Source organism: Gopherus flavomarginatus, chromosome 1 (genome assembly GCF_025201925.1).
Source record: "Gopherus flavomarginatus isolate rGopFla2 chromosome 1, rGopFla2.mat.asm, whole genome shotgun sequence".
In the NCBI taxonomy this organism is placed as follows: Eukaryota; Metazoa; Chordata; order Testudines; family Testudinidae; genus Gopherus; species Gopherus flavomarginatus.
In genome coordinates, this window is record NC_066617.1 from 202,288,239 (window position 1) to 202,309,133 (window position 20,895).

Genomic DNA, 20,895 nt, shown 5'->3' on the forward strand with positions numbered 1-20,895 from the left:
TGGGCACTTCAGAAATGCACGTAAGTAATAGTAGATCAAATCCTGTAGTTTTCAACTCAGACTATATTCAGCCAAACTCATATTGAAAGCAGTGGGAGCTTTGCCTGCTTAAACTCAGTTTAAGACTATAGGATTTGGACCATTAACAATTAATTATTATTAATAACGTGAAAAATATAACAAGCACCCTAACTCTTAGACTGGCTTAACCAGCTTCAGTTCATATGAAACCTTAAAACAATCTACAGGGTTTAAACCCAGCCAAACCTTAGATCAGTTTAAATTGCAAACAAGATTCTCCCCTCCCCCCACCCATTAAAAAAATGTAACATAGGGCCCCACAAAAGGCCAGAGGGCTAATTATAGGCATGTTAAGAAGGAACAGCTAGGTAAGGCTGAGGATTGCTCCAGTTGAAGTTTTCTCTGCTAAGGACACACGTCATATTTAAATGTGAATAATTTTAAAATTAAACTACCAAAACTATTTTCTTAAAATATCCATAGCTTTAAAATAATGAGGCCTGTTAAATGCCAATGAAATTTACAAAAAACAATAGGGTTTAAAGTCAGCATTTTAGGTTTGAAAAGTTTATGCTAAATTGGCTGTGCAGCTGTTCAACGCATTGGCAGTGTGGATAGGGCTGGATTGGCTTCTATTACTGGCTTTGCTACTGACCTATTGTGTAACCCTTGGCAAGTCACTTCACCTCTGCGTGGCTCTGATTCCCTTCCCACTCTGTCTTGTTCATTTAGATTGTGAACTCTTCAGGACAGACACTGTCTGTTAGGGTGAGATCCACAAAACACCCGCTAATCCCTGTAGGCCTCTAAACTCACTCAGCACTTATGTTTTTCAGGTAAAAAAAGTTCCCTGGGTGTCTCATGTTCTGGGCAGGTGCACTACTGCCTCCCTCTAGGCATCCGGACACCTATCTCCTGCTCAAGCCCCAGAGTGATTCATGAACCAGAAGAAGATAAGTGACTGAACGCCTAAGTCACAAGCAGGGTCCAATGCTGTAGGCAACCTCTGAGCATGCCTACTAGACCAAGTGTGGTCCAAATCTGGCATGAGGAGGAAGCAGTGGTGGTGCCATGCACCTGATAATTTTTAATTCAGTAGTTAGAGCACTTGCCCAGGATGTGGGAGGCCCAGGTTCAATTCCCCAAAGGATTAGAACAGGGGACTCCCACTTCTCAAGAAAGTGCTATAACCCCTGAGCTACAGGATGTTCTGTTGTGAGGCTCTCTCCACCTCTTCTGGTGAAGCTGTTCCACTGTAGATAAATAAATTTAAGTGATTGGAACACAAGGACTGGACCCCAGATCTCCTCCCTCCCTCCCCGCTGAATGTCCTAGTCCCTGGACTCCAGAATCATTCCCACTCTCAATCTGGCCCCAGGACTGTTCTACTATAGATAAATAGTCATTGGGTCAGAGAATGAGAGCACACGAAAATGATGCGGCAAGTCCAGTGGTTAGGGCACCCATCAGGGAAGTGGGAGACTCATTCAGGGCCCAGCACCCCTGCTCCAATCACTCTTGCATTGTTTATTCAATGGGGAACACCTTCCACTGGAAAGGTAGAGAGCCCTGCACCTGAAGATCCCATAGCTCAGTGGTTAGAACGCTCTTCTCAGTGGTAGAAGTCCTCCCTTCAAATCCTCGCTCCCCCTTTGCCAAAGAGGTGGGGATTGAACGTAGGGTTCCCACATCCCAGATAGAGTGTTCTAACGACTAGGCTAAAAGCTATAAGGTGGGCACTGTGACTTCCTTCCCCTCCCCCATTTCACAGGGACTGAGTCAAGTGCCTAAGTCATTCCTGCAAGAAATCCCATAGGTGCCTAAGGTACCTGCCTCTACATGGCTGGTTCTCATTTGTGGATCTCTAAGCAGACCTTGATGCCTCCCTGCAGCCTGGACTTAGGTGCCTATCTCCAAGAGAGGGGAGAGGTTTAGTTCGTCAGCATCTCCCACTGGCTAGCTTAGGCAGCTCCCCACTTAATGTGCTGGCTTTTGCAGATTGTGTTCTGAGGTGCCTCTCTCTCCCCATGCATTGGCTAGGGAGCCTCGATGCCTAAAAGACAGTTACCTTTTCTGTAACTCGTGTTCTTCGAGATGTGTTGCTCATGTCCATTCCATATTAGGAATGTGTGCTCACCACATGCACCGGTGCTGGAAGTTTTTCCCTCAGCAGTATCCATAGGGGACCAGCTCTGGCGCCGTCTGGAGTGGTGCCCGCTTGGCATGGTGTAAGAGGCACCGCCAGCTCTCCCCACCCTCAGTTCCTTCTTGCTGGAAACTCCGACAGTAGGGAGGGAGGGCAGGTCATGGAATGGACATGAGCAACATATCTCGAAGAACATCAGTTATGGAAAAGTTAACTCTTTTCTTCAAGTGCTTGTTCATGTCCATTCCATATTAGGTGACTCCCAAGCAGTACCCCTGGAGGTGAGTAGAAGTTCACGGACGTGACGATTGCAACACAACTTTGCCAAACCCAGCGTCGTCCCTGGCCTGCTAAGTGATGGCATAATGAGCAGTAAACTTGTGAACAGAGGACCATTTTGCAGCTCTACAGATGTCCTGGATAGGGATGTGCGCCAGGAAGGCCACTGAAAACACCTATACTCTCATCAAGTGGGCTCTGACAATTTGCAGCGGTGGAACCCCTGCCAGATCATAACAGGTTCTTATGCACAAGGTAATTCAATTGGAAATCCTCTGTGAAGACACCAGGTGACCCTTCCTCCTATCCACTGTAGCGATGAAGAGTTGAGTCAATTTATGGAAAGGCTTGGTATGTTCTAAGTAGAAAGCCACGGCCCTCTGGACATCCAGGGTGAGAAGATGCCTCTCTTCACTGGCCTTGTGCAGTTTGGGACAGAACACCGGGAGGAAGATATCCTGGTTCATATGGAAGGTGGAGACTACCTTTGGCAGGAAGGCCAGGTGGAGCCGCAACTGAACCGTATCTTTGTAGAAGATTGTGTATGGAGGTTCTGAGGTCAAGTCTTTAATTTCAGACACCCGTCTTGCCAATATCTCCGCCACTAGGAATGCGACCTTCCACGACAGGTGGGAAAAGAAGCAGGAACCCAGTGGCTCAAAGGGCAGGCTGGTGAGCCTAGAGAGGACCAAGTTAAGATCCCACTGCGGAACAGGGGCCCGTACCTGCGGGAAGGGTCTCTCAGGCCCCCTCAGGAATTTGAACATGATGTCTTGGGAAAACACCATCTGTCCTTGGATCGGTGGGTGAAAAGCAGAGATTGCCGCGAGATGCACTCTAATGGAAGAACGTGCCAGGCTCTGGTTCCTCAAATGGAGCAGGTAGTCCAGGATGTATGGAGGAATACGAGAGAAAAATGCCCTGTTTGGAGCCCAGTAGGAAAACCTAGTCCACTTAGCCAGGTAAGTCAGTCTAGTTGAGGGCTTCTCACTTCCCAGGAGGACCTGTTGGACTCCTTCTGAACAGGTCCGTTCCTCCAGGTTCAGCCATGAAGCACCCACGGCGAGAGGTGGAGGGACCCGAGGTGGGGGTGGAGGTGTCAACCATGGTCCTCTGACTGCAGGTCCAATCAGTTGGGCAGGGGCCTGGGAGAGGCCACGAACAGGCTCATGAGCATGCTGAACCAGTGCTGGCGAGGCCACATCGAGGCGATCATGATGACCTGCATCTTGTCTCTCTTGGTCTTTGCCAGGGCCCTGCTGATGAGCGGAATTGGAGGGAACGTGTACATCAGCCTCCATGACCACAACAGGAGGAAGGTGTCCGAGAGGGAGCCCTTGCTCAGAGCTTGCAGAGAACAAAACTGGTGGCATTTTCTGTTCTGTCTGGTAGCAAAGAGGTCCATTTGGGGAATTCACCACCTTTGGAAGATAATGTAGGCTACTTCTGGATGGTGCGACCACTTGTGGTGAGAGGAGAAGTCCCTACTGAGCTGGTCTGCCAGCGTGTTCCTGACGCTGGAAAGGTGACAAGCTTTCAGGGGGATTTTGTGGCTGATGCAGAAATCCCGTAGATGGAGTGCCTCTTGGCAGAGAGCAGACAATCGTGCACTCCCTTGCCTGCTGATGTAAAACATCGAGGCTGTGTTGTCCATCAGGACTCGTACCACCCTACCCGACAGATGGAGCAAGACGACTTTGCACGCCAACCAGACTGCTCAGAGCTCTTTGATGTTTATGTGCAACTGCGCTTTGTCTGGGGACCTCACGGTGTGAGTGTGGAGGGTTGTCAAATGGAACCCCTTCCAGGACTGTCCTGCGGTCAGTCCACCATCACAGTGAGATAAGTATCGCCTGGGGAATGGTAACATCTTCTCCAGGGGGTCTCGGGACTGGGAATATACTGTCACCAGCCATTGTCGCAGGGGCCACATTTGGAGCCTGGCATGGTGGACCACATAAGTGCATGCTTCTATGTGGCCCAGAAGGCGCAGACAGACCCTGGCTGTAGTCAGAGGGAAATGGAGACTTCCACAATGAGGTTCGTCAATGTGTGAAACTTTTCCAGTGGCAGCAACGCCTTGGTGCAGGTCGAGTCGAGGACTGCTCCAATGAACTCTATTCTCTGCACTGGCACTAATGTCGACTTTTTGTCGTTTACCAGTAGGCCCAGAGAGCGGCACATAGCTTGAAGCACTGCGACATCCCTTTGGACCTGAGACCTGGAGCTGCCCTTAACAAGCCAGTCGTTGAGGTACGAGTTGATCTGGATACCCCAGCGCCTGATGTAAGCCGTTACCATTGACATGCACTTGGTAAACACTCTCGGTGCTGTCGCCAGGCTGAACAGGAGGACTGCAAACTGGTAGTGGTGGGGCCCCACCATAAACTGGATGAAGCGTCTGTGTCCTTGAAAGATTGCTATGTGGAAGTATGCGTCCTTCAAGTCGAGGGCGGCATACCAGTCTTCCAGATCCAGGGAGGGGATAATAGAAGCCAGAGAGGCCATGCAGAACTTTAACTCTTTTAGGTACTTGTTAAGGCCTCGCAGGTCCAGGATGGGCTGTAGACTGCCCTTGGCCATTGAGATTAAAAAGTACCACAAACAGAACCCCTTGTTCCTGTACTCAAGAGGAACTTCTTCCACCGCACCCAGTCGTAGCAACTCCTTTACCTCCTGTGCGAGGAGATTCTTGTGAGAGGGGTTCCTGAAGAGGGACGGGGAAGGCTAGTGGGAAGGTGAAGTAGAAAGGAACTGGAAGGTATAATCCTGTTCCACTGTGCTGAGGACCCATCGGTCTGAGGTTATAGCTGTCCAGGCAGGGAGGAAGAGGGAAAGGTGGTTGGAGAACATAGGGAAGGATGGATCCGGAGAATATAGTCTGGTAGGTCGCCTTCAGGCACACCCTCAAAATGACCATGTGGCCCCCTGCTTATTCTGGGTCGAGCTTGACTGGGCAGAGGGTGGAGGTGGGTGGCTCAGATGGCACTTGTAGCCCTTGGCTCATTTATGGGGCTGGTCCTGCTGAGGCTGGCTCCCCTGGCCCTGCGGTTTGAACCACTTACACGCTGGGGCTGGGAAATAGAGACTCAGGATCTTCAGGCTGGTGTGGGAGTCCTTGAGGCCATGCAATTTGCTGTCTGTTCGTCCTGCAAATTGGTCCCAGCCATCAGAGGGCATGTCCTGCATAGACTGCTGGATCTCGGTGGACAACCCAGAGAGGAACAGGCAAGAGCTTCGCCACATGGAGATATCAGAAGCCATGGTGTGGCCAGCATCAGCAGCATCTGACGCTGCCTGGAGGGCTGCCCTGGTCACAGTTGTGCCCTCATTGAGGATCGCTCGGAACTCCATCTTAGAAGCCTCAGGGAGCAACCCTTTGAACTTGGCCATGACTTGCCACATATTGAAGTCATATTGGCCAAGGAGGACTTGGTGGTTGGCTACTCTCAGCTGAATGCTGGAAGATGAATAAACCTTACTTCTGAAAAGATCCAGCCTCCTGGAGTCTTTATTTTCAGGGGTGGCCCCAGGTTTTCCTTGCCTCTCCTTGTGGTTAACCACCTCGACCACAAGGGAATCAGGGGTTGGGTGGGAGTATAAGTACTCATTCCCATTGGTTGGCACAAAGTACTTGCATTCAGCCCTTTTAGAGATAAGGGTCAGGGAAGAGGGGGTCTGCCACAGGGCTTTAGTGATCTTGGAAACCTCTTCATGAAGGGGTAGAGCCCCCCTGGCAGGAGACGAGGAGCAGAGGACGTCAAAGAGAGAGTCTGAGAGCTCCTCCAATTCTTCTGCCTGAAGCCTGAGGTAAGAATCGACCCTCTTCGAAAGGTCCTGGTGAGCCTTGGCATTATCCTGAGGAACTGGATGAGGGGGCCCCGTGATACCATCACCAGACAAGGCTGAGAACGATGCTGGTGCCGTGGGAGCCTCTATGTCCATTAGTGGTCCAGCAGCTTGCTCCCCTAGGTCTTCCTGGACCTGCATCCAGGTTTCGGTGCTGATAATGTAGTCGGCACCACCGGTACTGGAGCTTGTCCCGCAGTCAGGGAACCTTGCTCCGAGCTGGAGCTACCAGTGGAGAAGTCGGTACTGGGCGACCAGGATTGGGCTGAGCAGTGGCTCTTGTCTGACTGGTTCCAGTCACTGAGTCCTGAAGCTGACCTGTCCGAGCAAGACTTTCTTGGTTGGGCTCTTGGGGACTGACAGTGTTCATCGGATCTGCATCGGATACCTGCAATCCACGCCTCACGCTACTCGACTGGTACCAGGATGTCGAACGGGACTGGTAGCTACTATGGGCTAGTTGCCGGGAGAATTGTCCTGAGGAGGGCAACCTTCCTTTTGGAGATGAGCAATGACAGCCCAGCGATCGGTGGTCTCTGGTGCCCAATCAGTCCTGGGCCCTTGAAGACAGTCGCAGAGTTCTTGCCGGGTGGCGCAGGCCTCAGAGAGTCTGCGCCAATCTACTAGCCAAGTACACCTCGAGTCCCTCAACTGGTGCCCCTGGTGCGAGGACCAAATAGGGCTCCACTGAGCCTGCCTTTCCCATCCTGAGGTGTGGCGGCTGCGGGCTGGTGAACACTGGTGGGATGTTCCTCTTGATAGGGAATGATACTGCTGAGGTGGGGACACATGCATAGGTCCTAAATGGGTTTTACCATGGGAGCTGATGAGGTGGCACCAGAAGCGTCAGGATCTCGTGAGCTGCTTGAAGGGCTTCGGGCATTGACAGCACCTGAAGCTGGCTGGGGCCTGCATTGCTATCTGGAGTTGCAGACAAAGCATGGGATGGGCTGCACTGCTCGGCTTGAGCTGGGGCCCAACTTCCCAAGGAGGATGTTGAGCTGCCCAACTAGGGTCTTGTCGCTCCCCCTGCCCTTTCCTTTCCCTTGCAGGAGGTAGGGGATCTTCCCCTCACAGTCTTTTTCGGCTTCTTGTCTGGAGCTGTGGAGGGAGACCAGTGCCGGCTCGTGTACGGCGTCAGGGGAGCACTGTGCATGGAGGTCACAGTGCTCAGTCAGACCACTGCTCCGGTGCTGGAGTGAGTGCCGACTCCATTAGGAGTGCTCTTAGAATGGATATTGCGCTCCTTCTTTGTCTTAGATTTTAAGGACTTGCAGATATGGCATTTGTCACTTATGTGCCCTTCACCTAAGCACCTTAGGCAGCTGGTATGTGGATCATTGAGGGGCATAGGCCGTTTGCAGCAATCGCAGGGCTTAAAGCCTGGGGACTGGGGTGCGCCCCAACCCCAGCTGGGTCCCATCTGGGACTAATGAAGAGTTGGAGAACTACTACTAAGGGTAACTAAGAAAACTAGCGACTATATACACACACAACTATTTTATGGGATTTGAAAGTTCGCAAGAACAGAGAACGAAACAATGCTGGCCGAAACAGCAGATATTCCAGCACCATCACCGGTGGGCTTGTGGGCGTCACTCCAGAGGGCGCCAGAGCTGATCCCCTATGGATACTGCTGAGGGAAAATCTTCCAGCACCGGTGCATGTGGCGAGCACACACACCTAATACAGAATAGACACGAGCAAGCACTTGAAAACTCAGGGTACGTCTACACTTACTGGGGATTGACCCTGCTGTGATAGATCCACCAGGGGTCGATTTAGCGGGTCTGGTAAAGACCCATTAAATAAACCACAGATTGCTCTCCCCTTGACTCCAGTACTCCACCAAAACGAGAAGCGTGAGGTAAGTTGACAGGAGAGTTTCTCCCCTCAACCCAGCGTGATGTAGACACCACAGTAAGTTGACCTAAGCTATGTCAACTCCAGCTACATTATTCACATAGCTGGAGTTGTGTAACTTAGTTGACTTAACCCCGTAGTGTAGAGTTTCCCTCAGGTTTTGGGGAGCACAGTGTTATTGCGGTGACTTTCTAGGTGCCTAAGAGTTAGGTGCTGTGACACTGAGCTTCGCAATGCCTCACTTCCTTTGTGGATCTTACCCTTACTATATATTTGTGGCACTAGCACAATGGGGTCCTGATCAGAGCTGTAGCCCTTACTGTGGGGGGAAGGGGAGGGAATACTATACTATCTCACCTTGTCTCTCTAACATAATGCAAATAGTAATAATAATAAAATAATAATAATAATAATTAATAATTTGTTTAAGCATCAGATCCTGCTCTAGTTGAAATCAATGGCAGAACTCACATTAGGCCCAATTCTCCATTGTTTATAAATTGATAAATAATAAATATTTGCATTGTCTGAAATGTACCCATTTTCTCATCGCAGCTGAACTTAATAACAATATGAAAGGCTTTTGTTTAAACTTTAATAATAAAAATACTCATCTTTTGGGAGACCCCAAGCAGGGAAAATATTAGCTCTGGAAGTGAAAGGTAGGTAGGTAGGTGGCTGTTGGAGTGTGTGTGTTAATTTTAAGTGTTTTGCAACATTAACAATGGCCGGGGTTTCTAGGCACACTCTATAACAAATCCCAGTAACACCTCTAAGATGGAAATAAAAGACATACTATTATCTCCATCCTACTGATGGGAGACAGAGAGAAGGCACAGTCAGTGGCATAGAAGAATTCTGGAGTTTCTGGCTCCTGCGTTCCAGCTCCACCTTTCCCCTATAAATATTATTAATACTTTGCTAGATTTCCACAGCAGTGAGTTTGCAAAATCTGATTCAAAAGGTGAAACATTGCTTACTTTTGTAGGAATATCAGCTCTTTCAGCTCTTCTTAACCCTTCCACGCCTGACTTGTTAGAAATGACGAGGACTATCTGTGCATAGCTGGTTGGCTTTTTTGTGCTGGTTATTAGGGCTTCAAGGTTTGTGCCTAAAAATGAAAAAGAAGAAATGAAGACCAAGCATTTCTTGAAGGGTAAATATACTGAAGATTCCGAGATGGCTTTTAAAAACAGTAACATAGGAGGAGCCTGAGTCAATGGCCCCTGAAGTCAATGGGTGTCTTTCCACTGACCTTAGTGAGCACTGGCTTGGAACCCTGGCATGTGTGAGAACATGAAATGGTTTAATAAGTTATGCATTTGTAAAACACTTTCCAGTGCATGAACTATGCTGCATGTGTTACTTTTGGGGCTGCCTATATGTCTATAAAACACAGAAGGAAAGTTTGGTGTGTTTGAAAATACAATGCTGCATCCTTCTGATCAGCTAGTTGATCACTTGAAGGTGGTATAGAGATGTGTGGGCAAAAGCTACATATGTAGGTGTATCTCACAAACAGTTTGCAGCCGTGGGTAATGATCAGAGTATATCCAATTCAAAATGGCCTAGGGCAAAAATCTGTTCTGCCTGCCCCCTGATGTCAATCTCTAGGCACCTGACTGAAAGCTCACTGAAGTCCATGGGAACACTTCCAGTAACTTGAAGCAGTTTTGGTTCAGGACCTAAGTTTCTTTTTCCAACAGCTGTGTTGCACCCTGTAGTGAAGAATGCAAAAGCCTCACCTGTTCCAGAGATGAGAACAGCCACCTTCACTTTGCTTGTTTGGGTTTTGCCTTGGATATGGTTGTGCAAAAACTGTAACCTATTTGCTTGTAAGGCTTGAAGCAGATTATTGACTTCAACATGGGCAGATTCTTAATAGGAGGAAAAAAAAAAAAAAAAGGAGTGTTACATGTAAACAGAGAAATACAGAGGACATAAAAGGACTTCAGCACCTCTGAGAATCAGACCAATAGCACTTCTTGTTTCTCACCACTTCAAAGCTAACACTCATTTATCCAACACTCCGAAGCATGTGTTATATGTACTGTAAGTGGAGTCTTCAGGACTATCATTTTAACACACCTATGGAGCAAATGCGACAGAGTATGGACCAGATCCTCAGCTAACATCAGTGGAGCTTCGCTGATTTCCATCAGCTGGGGATCTGGCCCTACATTTCTCTAGGTAAATGAGAATCCAGTAGTACCTGTCTGTCGGGAGACAACTTTCCCAATCAGCCAGGCTTCCTCATGTCTCTGTACATCTTTCAGAACCTGCTGAGCCAGTGCCTTCTCTACCACCAAGACGGCGCCGATCCCGCAATTAAATGTTCGGGCCATCTCCTCTTCTGAGAGGTTTCCCTCTTTTTGAAGCCAAGAGAAGATTTCAGGTATCCGCCAACTGTGAGCATCTGAAAATGGTTGAAGCTGTAAAATTGCTCGTTGAAATACAACACAAGTATTGAACAGAAATCATTGTCTTGACACAAATACTCAAGTTCCTAGAATATCAAGAGCCAGAATTTCTGGACATGAATTACAAATGCAAAAATGATTAGACCTGTGGCAGTCTTAGGCCCAGTGATCTCTGTTGCAATGCAGAAGAACTGGTTTTAATTCCCAGTCCATGTATCTTACTGCCTCAGTCAGTGTTGGAAAATGTGGTTCAGGCCATGGAATGTAGGAAATGAATTACTCAAATGTGACACATTAGCTAATAATTAGGAAGAGGCTCCGAGGATACTTCAGAAGGTGCTCTTATTAGTCATCCTCTCCTGGGAAGATGACAGCTGCAATGGTAGATAGGATATAAAATGAGGGAGGGACCATCAAATTCCGACAGACAAGACCCCTTCCCCCATTGCAGGAACTGATTGGCCCGCAGCAGCAGCATTCCTGAACAAGCCAGTATGATGGAGTTAAAAAGGGAGTAGATTTCTTTTTGACATATTATATTTTAAATGTTATGTCCTAGTTTTCATACATTAGTACTCAACAGATTTTAGCATATAGAAGAGGCGAACTATAAAAATAAAACTCAGATCTGATTATCTCAGTCCATGGAAGGAAGAACAATTTATTATTTGGAACAGAGAACTGGGAGTCACCAGTTCTCTGTTTTATTCTGCACCTGGCACCAACACTATGTGATCCTGAACAAGTCTCTTAACTTTGCTGTGCCAACAGATGCTTGCTTGTAAAATGGGAATAATAATATCCCACTAGGTTATTATAAGGATTAATTAATGTAGATAAAATGGTTTGAGATTTCAGAAAGGCAGTAAAGTGCAAAGTATCATGATTATGATATTATGCACACATTCCTCCGAATGTAAGAACGGCCATACTGGGTCAGACCAAAGTATCCTGTCTACCCAGCCCAGTATCCTGTCTGCCAAAAGTGGCCAATGCCAGGTGCCCCAGAGGGAGTAAACCTAACAGGTAATGATCAAGTGATCTCTCTCCTGCCATCCATCTCCACCCTCTGACAAACAGTGGCTAGGGACACCATTCCTTACCCATCCTGGTTAAGAGCCATTAATGGACTTAAATTCGTGGAGGTTATCTAGTTCTCTTTTAAATCCTGTTACAGCCCTAGCCTTCACAACCTCCTCAGGCAAGGAGTTCCACAGGTTGACTGTGCGCTGTGTGAAGAACAACTTCCTTTTATATGTTTTAAACCTGCTGCCCATTAATTTCATTTGGTGGCCCCTAGTTCTTATATTATGGGAACAAGTAAATAACTTTTTCTTATTCACTTTCTCCACACCACTCATGATTTTATATACCTCTATCATATCCCCCATAAGTCTCCTCTTTTCCAAGCTGAAAAGTCCTAGCCTCTAATCTCTCCTCATATGGGACCCATTCCAAACCCCTAATAATTTTAGTTGCCCATTTCTGAACTTTTTCTAATGCCAGTGTCTTTTTTGAGTCAAGAAGACCACATCTGTACGCAGTATTCAAGATGTGGGTGTGCCAGGGATTTATAAACGAACAATAAGATATTCTCCATCTTATTCTCTATACCTTTTATAATGATTCCTAACATCCTGTTTGCTTTTTTGCCTGGTGCTGCACACCGTGTGGACGTCTTCAGAGAACTATCCACAATGACTCCAAGATCTCTTTCCTGATTAGTTGTAGCTAAATTAGCCCCCATCATATTGTATTTTTCCAATGTGCATTAATTCGCTTTTATCCACATTAAATTTCATTTGCCATTTTGTTACCCAATTACTTAGTTTTATGAGATCTTTTTGAAATTCTTCAGTTTGCTTGGGTCTTAACTATCTTGAGCAGTTTAGTAGCATCTGCAAACTTTGCCACCTCACTCTTTACCCCTTTCTCCAGATCATTTCTGAGTAAGCTGAATAGGATTGGTCCTAGGATTGACCCTTGGGGAACACCACTAGTTACCCCTCTCCATTTTGAAAATTTACCATTTATTCCTACCCTTTGTTCCCTGTCTTTTAACCAGTTCTCAATCCATGAAAGGATCTTCCCTCTTATCCCATGACAACTTAATTTACCTAAGAGCCTTTGGTGAGGGACCTTGTCAAAGGCTTTCTGGAAATCTAAGTACACTATGTCCACTGGATCCCCCTTGTCCACATGTTTGTTGACCCCTTCAAAGAACTCTAATAGATTGGTAAGACATGATTTCACTTTACAGAAACCATGTTGACTTTTGCCCAACAATTTATGTTCTTCTATGTGTCTGACAATTTTATTCTTTACTATTGTTTCAACTAATTTGCCCGATACGGACGTTAGACTTACCAGTCTGTAATTGCTGGGATCACCTCTAGAGCCCTTTTTAAATATTGGCGTAAAATTAGCTATCTTCCTGTCATTGGGTACCAAAGCTGATTTAAAGGACAGGTTACAAACCATAGTTAATAGCTCTGTAATTTCACGTTTGAAATGTGAAACATGTGAACTACTAATTGCACTCTACTGCACAACAAAACTTTCTCAAACAAGTTAGATTGAGCTGAGCTTGTGTCATGTTACAAAACGGTAAGGACTCCCTTCTGGTTGTTTTTAAACCACCTGGTTCCTTAAACAAACAAACCCAACCCAAAACATTATGAGTTCAAGGGAGGAGATTTGCAATCTTAAGGCTACAAGGTAGGGTGACCATATTTCCCTATGCTGAATACGGGACACCTGGTAAAATTATTTGTATTCAAGCGAGTTCAGCGGCAATCAATCAGAACGTTGCAGTACAAACATTCAAATTAACATCAAGTTGACTGAGCCTCTGTTAAAAAGAAATACTGCGTAGCTGGATTATTATTTGCCTTCTTGTCTTTAAGGCTTAAGGTTTCATATGGGGAGGGGTGACACCTATACCCCTACCCTTCCACGCACACACGGGGAGAGGTGACATACACACACTCCCATGTACCTCTCTCCCACGGAACTGCCTCTGCTGGCACCTGGTGCTGCATCTTCCTGATGCAGGGGGGAGAGAGGGGAATTGAAAGGACACAGAGTCACATGCCCCCCCCGCAAGATTTCTGCCAGGGTTCACACCAGAACATGGCCAGCAGCAGCCTTTTGGCACCGTGCAGGAAGGAAGGGACGGGAGCTGCTTCCAGCCACCGGTGAGGAGGACTGGGGGGTGGTGGGGTAGAGGGGAAGGGATGACCTGGCGCATGTCTTTGCAGAGCTCATCTCTTCTCCCAGCACCCCCACCCCGCATGGCTGGAAGCAGCTTGTCCCTTCCTGCCCGCACAGTGTTGAAAGGCAGCTAACACTGCCAGGCTGCTGCTGGCCACCAACATATCCCAGCTACCTCCTGTCCCTCAGCTACAGCACAAGCAGAAAGCGGTTAAGCCCTAAGGATGCATTGTGCACCAGGGCTCAGGCAACCTGACTGCAAGGGCTTCAGCGAACCCAGACAGAGAGGTAGCCCAGCAGGGGAAGGTGCCTAGGGGACAGAGCAGCCCTGCGCGGGACTCAGGGCAGGGATAAGTGTGAGTGAATAGGGTGCTTAGTCCCTGTCTCGGGGGTTGCTATGGAGCTGCAGAGTTGGGGAGCGAACAGGCTGAAAACCACCTTCCTCTGCAACTCCAGAGCTTAGCTGAGGGGCGGAGAGGCTTCCCCGTGCCAGCGCTGTGCAGGGCTTTGGCACACGCTTGGCTTGATTCCTTCTGGCCAGCGCCCTGGGCCAGAGGGTTGTGGGCTTTTCTGGGGTGCCAGCCCAACCAGAAGAAGTGAGAGAAGGAAGAAGCCTGCTGGCCAGGCTGTTGGCGAGCTCCAATGCTCCAACCAGGGGCTGATTCTCCACCCAGTGCTGGGAGCAGGGCTCTGCTGGGCGGGATATGGAGGAGCAGCGAGCTGGGGAACGAGGGGACAAAGGGGAAAAACAGCAACAGACCAGCCCCCATGCACTGCATCTTCACCCCACCACCACCCTTGAATACCCACCCCCATTGTCAGCCACTGGACCTCCCCTCACCGCTGGTGGGCAGGCGGTTGCTGAGCAGGGATCCAGACAAAAGCCGGACCCCCAGTACTGGTGGGGGGGAAAAATAGAAAATATGGGACAATTTGCCCATTTTAAAGAAAAAGTCGGGACACCTACAGGACAGCTTAAATATGGGACAGTCTCTTTAAAAACAGGATATCTGGTCACCCTACTACAAGGTACTCTGTAGGTATTCTGAGTGAAAGGAGAAATTCAGTAGAGATCTAGTAAAAAAAATAAACTGTTCTAGACATGTAAATGTGAGACTCAAGGAAAGTGTCAGTTTACCTTATACCACATCGATGGGCTTTTCAGGTCCATGCCCACAACTGCACTTTTTTTAATATGATGTCCATTTTGCTTCCTTACCTAAAACTACACCAAATGATTCTGGGAGAACTCGGGGGATATTTTCCAACAGACCTCCTCCAGTGATGTGGGCGTAGGCCTTAACACGCCCTGAACGAAGGACAGGCAACAGAGTTTTACTGTAGATTTTAGTTGGGGCTAACAATATTTCCCCTGTGAATATAAAATGAAGAAGACTGATTACAACATAGAAATAAACATCAATCGAATTAAAATCAAGAAAGCCTAAAAATATTCATTTACCAGACATTGAAAAGCAACTACTATATGACACAGTAAATTGAAGTGGAGAGAAAAATGCTTTGCTCTAACTCATGTAGTACACACCACTGTTATTACCCATCTGCCCCTCAGCTTAATTTGTTTCAGTGTATTTAATTTGAGAAAAGGAAAAGAAGAATAGAGTCAGGTAAAAATGGAATTAAAAAAAAGCTATTTTGGGAAAATAATCATGACATTTTGTTACACTGCAGGAGAAGAGGTATATGTATTAGTGATGGTACCTAACGTCTGGTCACCAGAGCCACCAACAACTGATGGAGAAGTGAAATCTAAAGACGACTTTTCTACAATCTTCCTTACAAGGCTAAACCCATTGCTGTGAACCCCAGAGGAAGCTATTCCAATGACAACATCCCCATCAGCAACTCTCTCCAGTTGGGGGAGCATCTGTCCTCGTTCCACGGCACCAACTGCAAAGCCAGCGAGGTCGTACTCCCCAGGCAGATACATGCCAGGCATTTCAGCAGTCTCTCCTCCTGCACGGAACAAAAAAAAGAAAGAGAAAGAATGGGGTAAAAGATATTGTGATCAATATACACACGATTTTTATATGTTCCCAACCGGCTGAGAAGGAATGCAGCAGTGTAAATAGGCTACATTAAAAAAAAAAAAAAAAAAGTATAAAAAAAGACAATTAAAAAAATGAACTAGCAGCAGCATGTGTCACATGGCTGTAGCTCCTGTCGTTGGAACTGATGACAACATTCCAATTTGTCTGTCGTCAAGAAATGCTAATTTCTGATGGCCAGGGTTAAAATTACTATATACCTACATTTGTTTATACAGATTTTTTTTCATCAGGTTTGTTATTTCAGTGCTAATATGCTTCCATCACAGGAGCGATGCACAGAGACTACCTCCTGAGCATGCAGCCTTAGTGAAAACTAAATCTATTCATTTATACAGCAAAATATAAATGCTCAGATTAGCACTCTGGAGAACAACAGACAGGTTTAATTCCCCTCTGGGGTATGGCTGCGCTACACAAGGAAATGTATCCAAGGACGCTGAATGCATTACATAATTGATTGCTTCCCTTGTCTTCACAAGTGTTTAGCGTATCAAGACAGCAACATTGTTTGGCAGAACCATGCTGGCACATCCATACACAGAATGCCTTACTAACCTGGTTGTACCAGTACACTCTGAAGTGTCTATCCCACAGTGCCAGGACTGCTGATGGGAGCAGGGTTTTTTCAGTAACTTCTAAACACATGACACTGCGTTGTGGGATGGAGTTAGCAAGGCTAGTTGGATCAGTGCAGCTACAATGCTTATGGCTTCCTGTTCACACTGGAGAGAAACCCTTGTTGATTGCACCATTTCAGCCATGGCCTTTAGCTCAGGTTTCTCCCAGGTGTTGTGACCATTTTGTACAAATAAGTCTTGCAATGTGCATGGGACAGCTGCAGTGTGTGGATGCAAAGGGTCATACACCTGTTATAGTTTGCTGCAACTTCTTTTATTGCCTAGTGTTGACAAGATCTGATGTATTTAAAAGTAGCTCTCTCATGTAACAAAATGTCTGGAAAAATTAGTGATTTTAACAGGGCTGAAACAGACAGTGATAGAATTCTAGCATCCTAATGGCTACTTGACTCATGGTCTCAGATATTTCTGAATACGAGCACACAATAATACACAGTATTCCCATTTAAAACTTAATAATTAATCTTCACCAATTAATTTGTAAGTCTCCAGCATCCTTTCTAACCTCACTGTCGGTGGCTATGTTTACAGTTGTGTAGTAACTGTAATGGAAATTACGCTCTGAAATTTAAACAATTTAGTCAATGCATGTGACAAGTTTTGATATTTAAATATAAGTGTATTTTAGAGGCAGGGTTTGAAGTAAGTAGCCCATTTGTTCATATACTGGTATGATGTAATGAATTAAGAACATTTGATTGGCAATACATACATTGCTTATTTTTCACAGACAAAGCTTGTAAAATATCTGTAAAATGAGACAACCTCATTAAGAGAGACTCTCTTCTTTCTATTTTTCAAAGATAGTTACATAATGCAAGATAAGCTTATCTGATTTTGCCGTCTCTAACTGATATATGGGATGGTTTGTCTTGAAAATTTATTAAGTTTTCCTCCTGTATTTTTACTAGGGGAGAGAATTACTTCAAAAAAGAGGAGAAACGTAAAAACAGAGAGAGGGAGCTGAACTTTGCTTTACAGTTTTCATTCTTCTAAACTGTAAGCCTACATTCTATTACTTTTAAAAAGTAACGATTCATATTAATACTTGGATAACACAAGATTCTCTAACAGAATTTGAAATATATTAATGAGTTGAATGACTTTTAAAGGTTTAATTTTTGTGAAAAAGTCAAGTTAAAAGTAATATAGTGGTTCATTGCATGCAATATTAGCTTCAATATTGAATAATAGGATATGTACATAATTTACTGATAAAATATGATAACTTTGTGCATAATGAGAGTATGAGGGAAAATGCTTAAACTTACATCTTAACATCTTGGGATAAACTGATTGTGTGAAAATCTGGATACACCAAACACAGAGTCTTCATCAGAAAACAAATATGCCTCTTCAGCACATTTATAATTTGACTTGAAATACAGAACTAATTCAAATATGTGATCTATTGGCAGGAGCTGGATAAAGCCCTTCATTCTTATGAAGTTAAATGAAGAGACAGCGAAAGAACATTGTAAAAACATGGATTCCTGACCTACTCGTAGCTTTTGTGAACAAACAGCACCTGCTATGTAGGTGGATGGAGACCCCATTTCATAAAGCATAGGCAGTTAATCAGAGTCTCATCGAGTTTTGATTTATGAAACCTTTCAAGAGTGTGGACACAAAACATTAAAAAACAATTTAAAAAAGATGCAGCACACAAATTTTCATATCCTGTATAGGAAGCGAGTGCTCGTACCCAAGAGAGCGCATCCTGCCTTTTTACAAGCTTCAGCTATGCTCGCTATGACTGCTTGAGCCACTTCAGTGTCAAGTTTCCCACAGGCAAAATAGTCGAGGAAGAAGAGAGGCTCTGCTCCCTGAGCCAGGATGTCATTGACACACATGGCAACCAAATCTTGGCCAATGGTGTCATGTTTCTTACATATCTGTGCAATCTGCAACAAGACAGAGAGAGACCAGTTTGTAATTTTTGCATGAATTAAAAGCACAAGATCAGAGATGTTTCCCTGACAATGGCAAGGGAAGGCACAAATGTCACATTGTTCATGTGAATATTTTCTGAAAAGCCTATAAAATTGTCAGTTCCTTCAAATTAGGGTGTATCCTTTCTCTAAGTCACTTATTTTTGTGGGGAGGGAGATTCTCAATGTTTTTCACAATATGGGTCACATCTTACTAGAGAGGGTCTCATGAACACTTCCCCTCCCATTGGCAACTGTTTAACATCCCTGTGGCAACTACAACAATTTCTTACATGACATTAGAAAAGCATTTAAGAGGTTTCAGCTGTCTTTAGTGCAATGTAGCAGCTGAAAACAAGGAAGGAAGACAGTATCATGTGACCATCCAGCTCTCCCTAGACCACCAATAAGTAATACACAGACCACCAGATTTCAAGAAGTGAGAGAAGCTTTTTTAGGGGAAGAGAATGAAAGATAAATAAAACTGAGAATGACTTGAAAAATGGTACAGTTAACTTCTAGAACACCTCTCATAGTGCTTTGTAAACATATTTGAGTTAAGCCACACAGCACCCAACCGGTGGAGAAAGAGAATATCATTATCCCCATTTTTGTAGACTGAAGAAGTTGAGGCAAAGAGTGGTCAATGCCATAATTACCGAGTTTGTGTGTCTAAAGCTTGGAGCCTAAAATCAATATCCAAGCCCCTAAACAATAAGCCTACTGTACTCCCAGCTCCAAACGTTACAAAAGCATAGCTAAAAATCATGTAATCTTAAAACAAATTTTGGCTGTTTATTTGCCTTCCTAGTTTTCATGTTACATTCATGTCATATTTTCAAGCTATACACCATAACCACCAGGGCTAGAATCTTACTATAAAAATAATTATCAGGATTGATAGTCTCATATAATCCCTTGCCTCCAGAAGCTGGGGCTTTAAGCAGAATATCAAACAGTGTGAGACTTGTGATAAAATTGGGAGAGTTGACACTACTGAGACTAATTTCCAAGGCACTACACAACCATAGCTGCCAGGGAAGTTAACAAAGGGTGCCCATGAACCCTGGATGTGACCAAGTTACATGGCTGGATTTTAGCATGTCAGCTGCAGTGATGGAGTTAGTGTGAAACAGCAGGTACTTCACAACTACGTTTTTCTGGACCAGGCACAACAAGCACAAGAAACTCTTCCCCTATTTCCTAAGCAAAAGAATAAAAATGATGACCAGGTTCAAAATAGCTCTGATAAAACTGGATCACTACATTATTAGTAATAGTAATGCAGTAGCACGTAGGATGCCCAATCAAAACTGGGACCCCCGTGCTAGGCACTGCATAAACAGAGAGTAAGAGATGGTCCCACCGTGAAAAATTTACCATCTAAAAATGAGACTGTCATAAACAGATGGTTAAGGGTTAATGTCTCTTTTACCTGTAAAGGGTTAAGAAGTTCAGTAAACCTGGCTGACACCTGACCAGAGGACCAATAGGGGGACAAGATACTTTCAAACTTTGGTGGAGGGAAGTCTTTGTTTGTGCTTTTTGTTTGGTTCGTTGTTCGCTCTAGGGACTGAGAGGGACGGGACATCATTCCAGGTTCTCCAAATCTTTCTGAATCAGTCGTTCATGTTTCAAAATTGTAAGTAATAGCCAGGCAAGGTGGATTAGTCTTATGTTTGTTTTCTCAACTTGTAAATGTGTCTTTTTGCTGGAAGGATTTTTACCTCTGTTTGCTGTAACTTTGAATCTAAGGCTGGGGGGGGGGTCCCTCTAGTCTATATGAATCTGAGTACCCTGTAAAGCATTTTCCATCCTGATTTTACAGAGATAACTTTTACTTTTTTCTTTTCTTTAATTAAAAGCTTTCTTTTTAAGAACCTGATTGATTTTTCCTTGTTTTAAAAACCAAAGGATTGAGTCTGAACTCATCAGGGATTGGTGGGGGGAAAGGAGGGGGGGATGGTTAATTCCTCCTTGTTTTAAGACCCAAGGAGTTTGGATCGGTGTGAAGCCTCTCAAGGCAACCCAGGGAGGGGAAAGTCTGGGGGGAAAAAGGAGGGGGATGGTTAATTTCTCCTTGTTTTAAGACCCAAGGGGTTTGGGTCTGGGTTCCCCAGGGAAGGTTTTGGGGGAACAGAAAGTGTGCCAGACACTAAATTCTGGCTGGTGGCAGCGTACCAGATTTAAGATAGTAATTAAGCTTAAAAGTGTTCATGCAGGTCCCCACTTTTTGTACCCTAACGTTCGAAGTGGGGGAAAAAACCTTGACAGAGACAAGATACAACAAGTGGATTTAACAATAAGAGTAAGAAGGGCAAGGTTCAAAAGAAGAAGTGAGGAGAGCACAGTTTCCTAGTAATTGCATTTTCATGACTTGGGTAAGGAGTGCTCCCACACCGATCCTCCTCAGTTGATGAGGAGAGAGTTCCCCCTCCTGTTTCAATCTACATTAACCACTGG

At 45.4% G+C, this 20,895-nt stretch overlaps 1 protein-coding gene across 5 annotated transcripts in view; it reads right to left on the reverse strand.

The window, feature by feature from the left end:
- LOC127037416 (trifunctional purine biosynthetic protein adenosine-3) overlaps positions 1–20,895 on the reverse strand; it is a 58,092-nt gene that overhangs the window by 7,263 nt on the left and 29,934 nt on the right. For all 5 annotated transcript variants that reach the window (XM_050929122.1, XM_050929113.1, XM_050929139.1 and 2 more), the window contains 6 exons: positions 18,207–18,405; positions 15,514–15,768; positions 15,011–15,163; positions 10,371–10,574; positions 9,904–10,035; positions 9,139–9,269 (listed from right to left, as the gene is read on the reverse strand). In XM_050929122.1, coding sequence (XP_050785079.1) covers positions 9,139–9,269; positions 9,904–10,035; positions 10,371–10,574; positions 15,011–15,163; positions 15,514–15,768; positions 18,207–18,405 — 1,074 coding nt within the window. The remainder of the gene's footprint in view (positions 1–9,138; positions 9,270–9,903; positions 10,036–10,370; positions 10,575–15,010; positions 15,164–15,513; positions 15,769–18,206; positions 18,406–20,895) is intronic.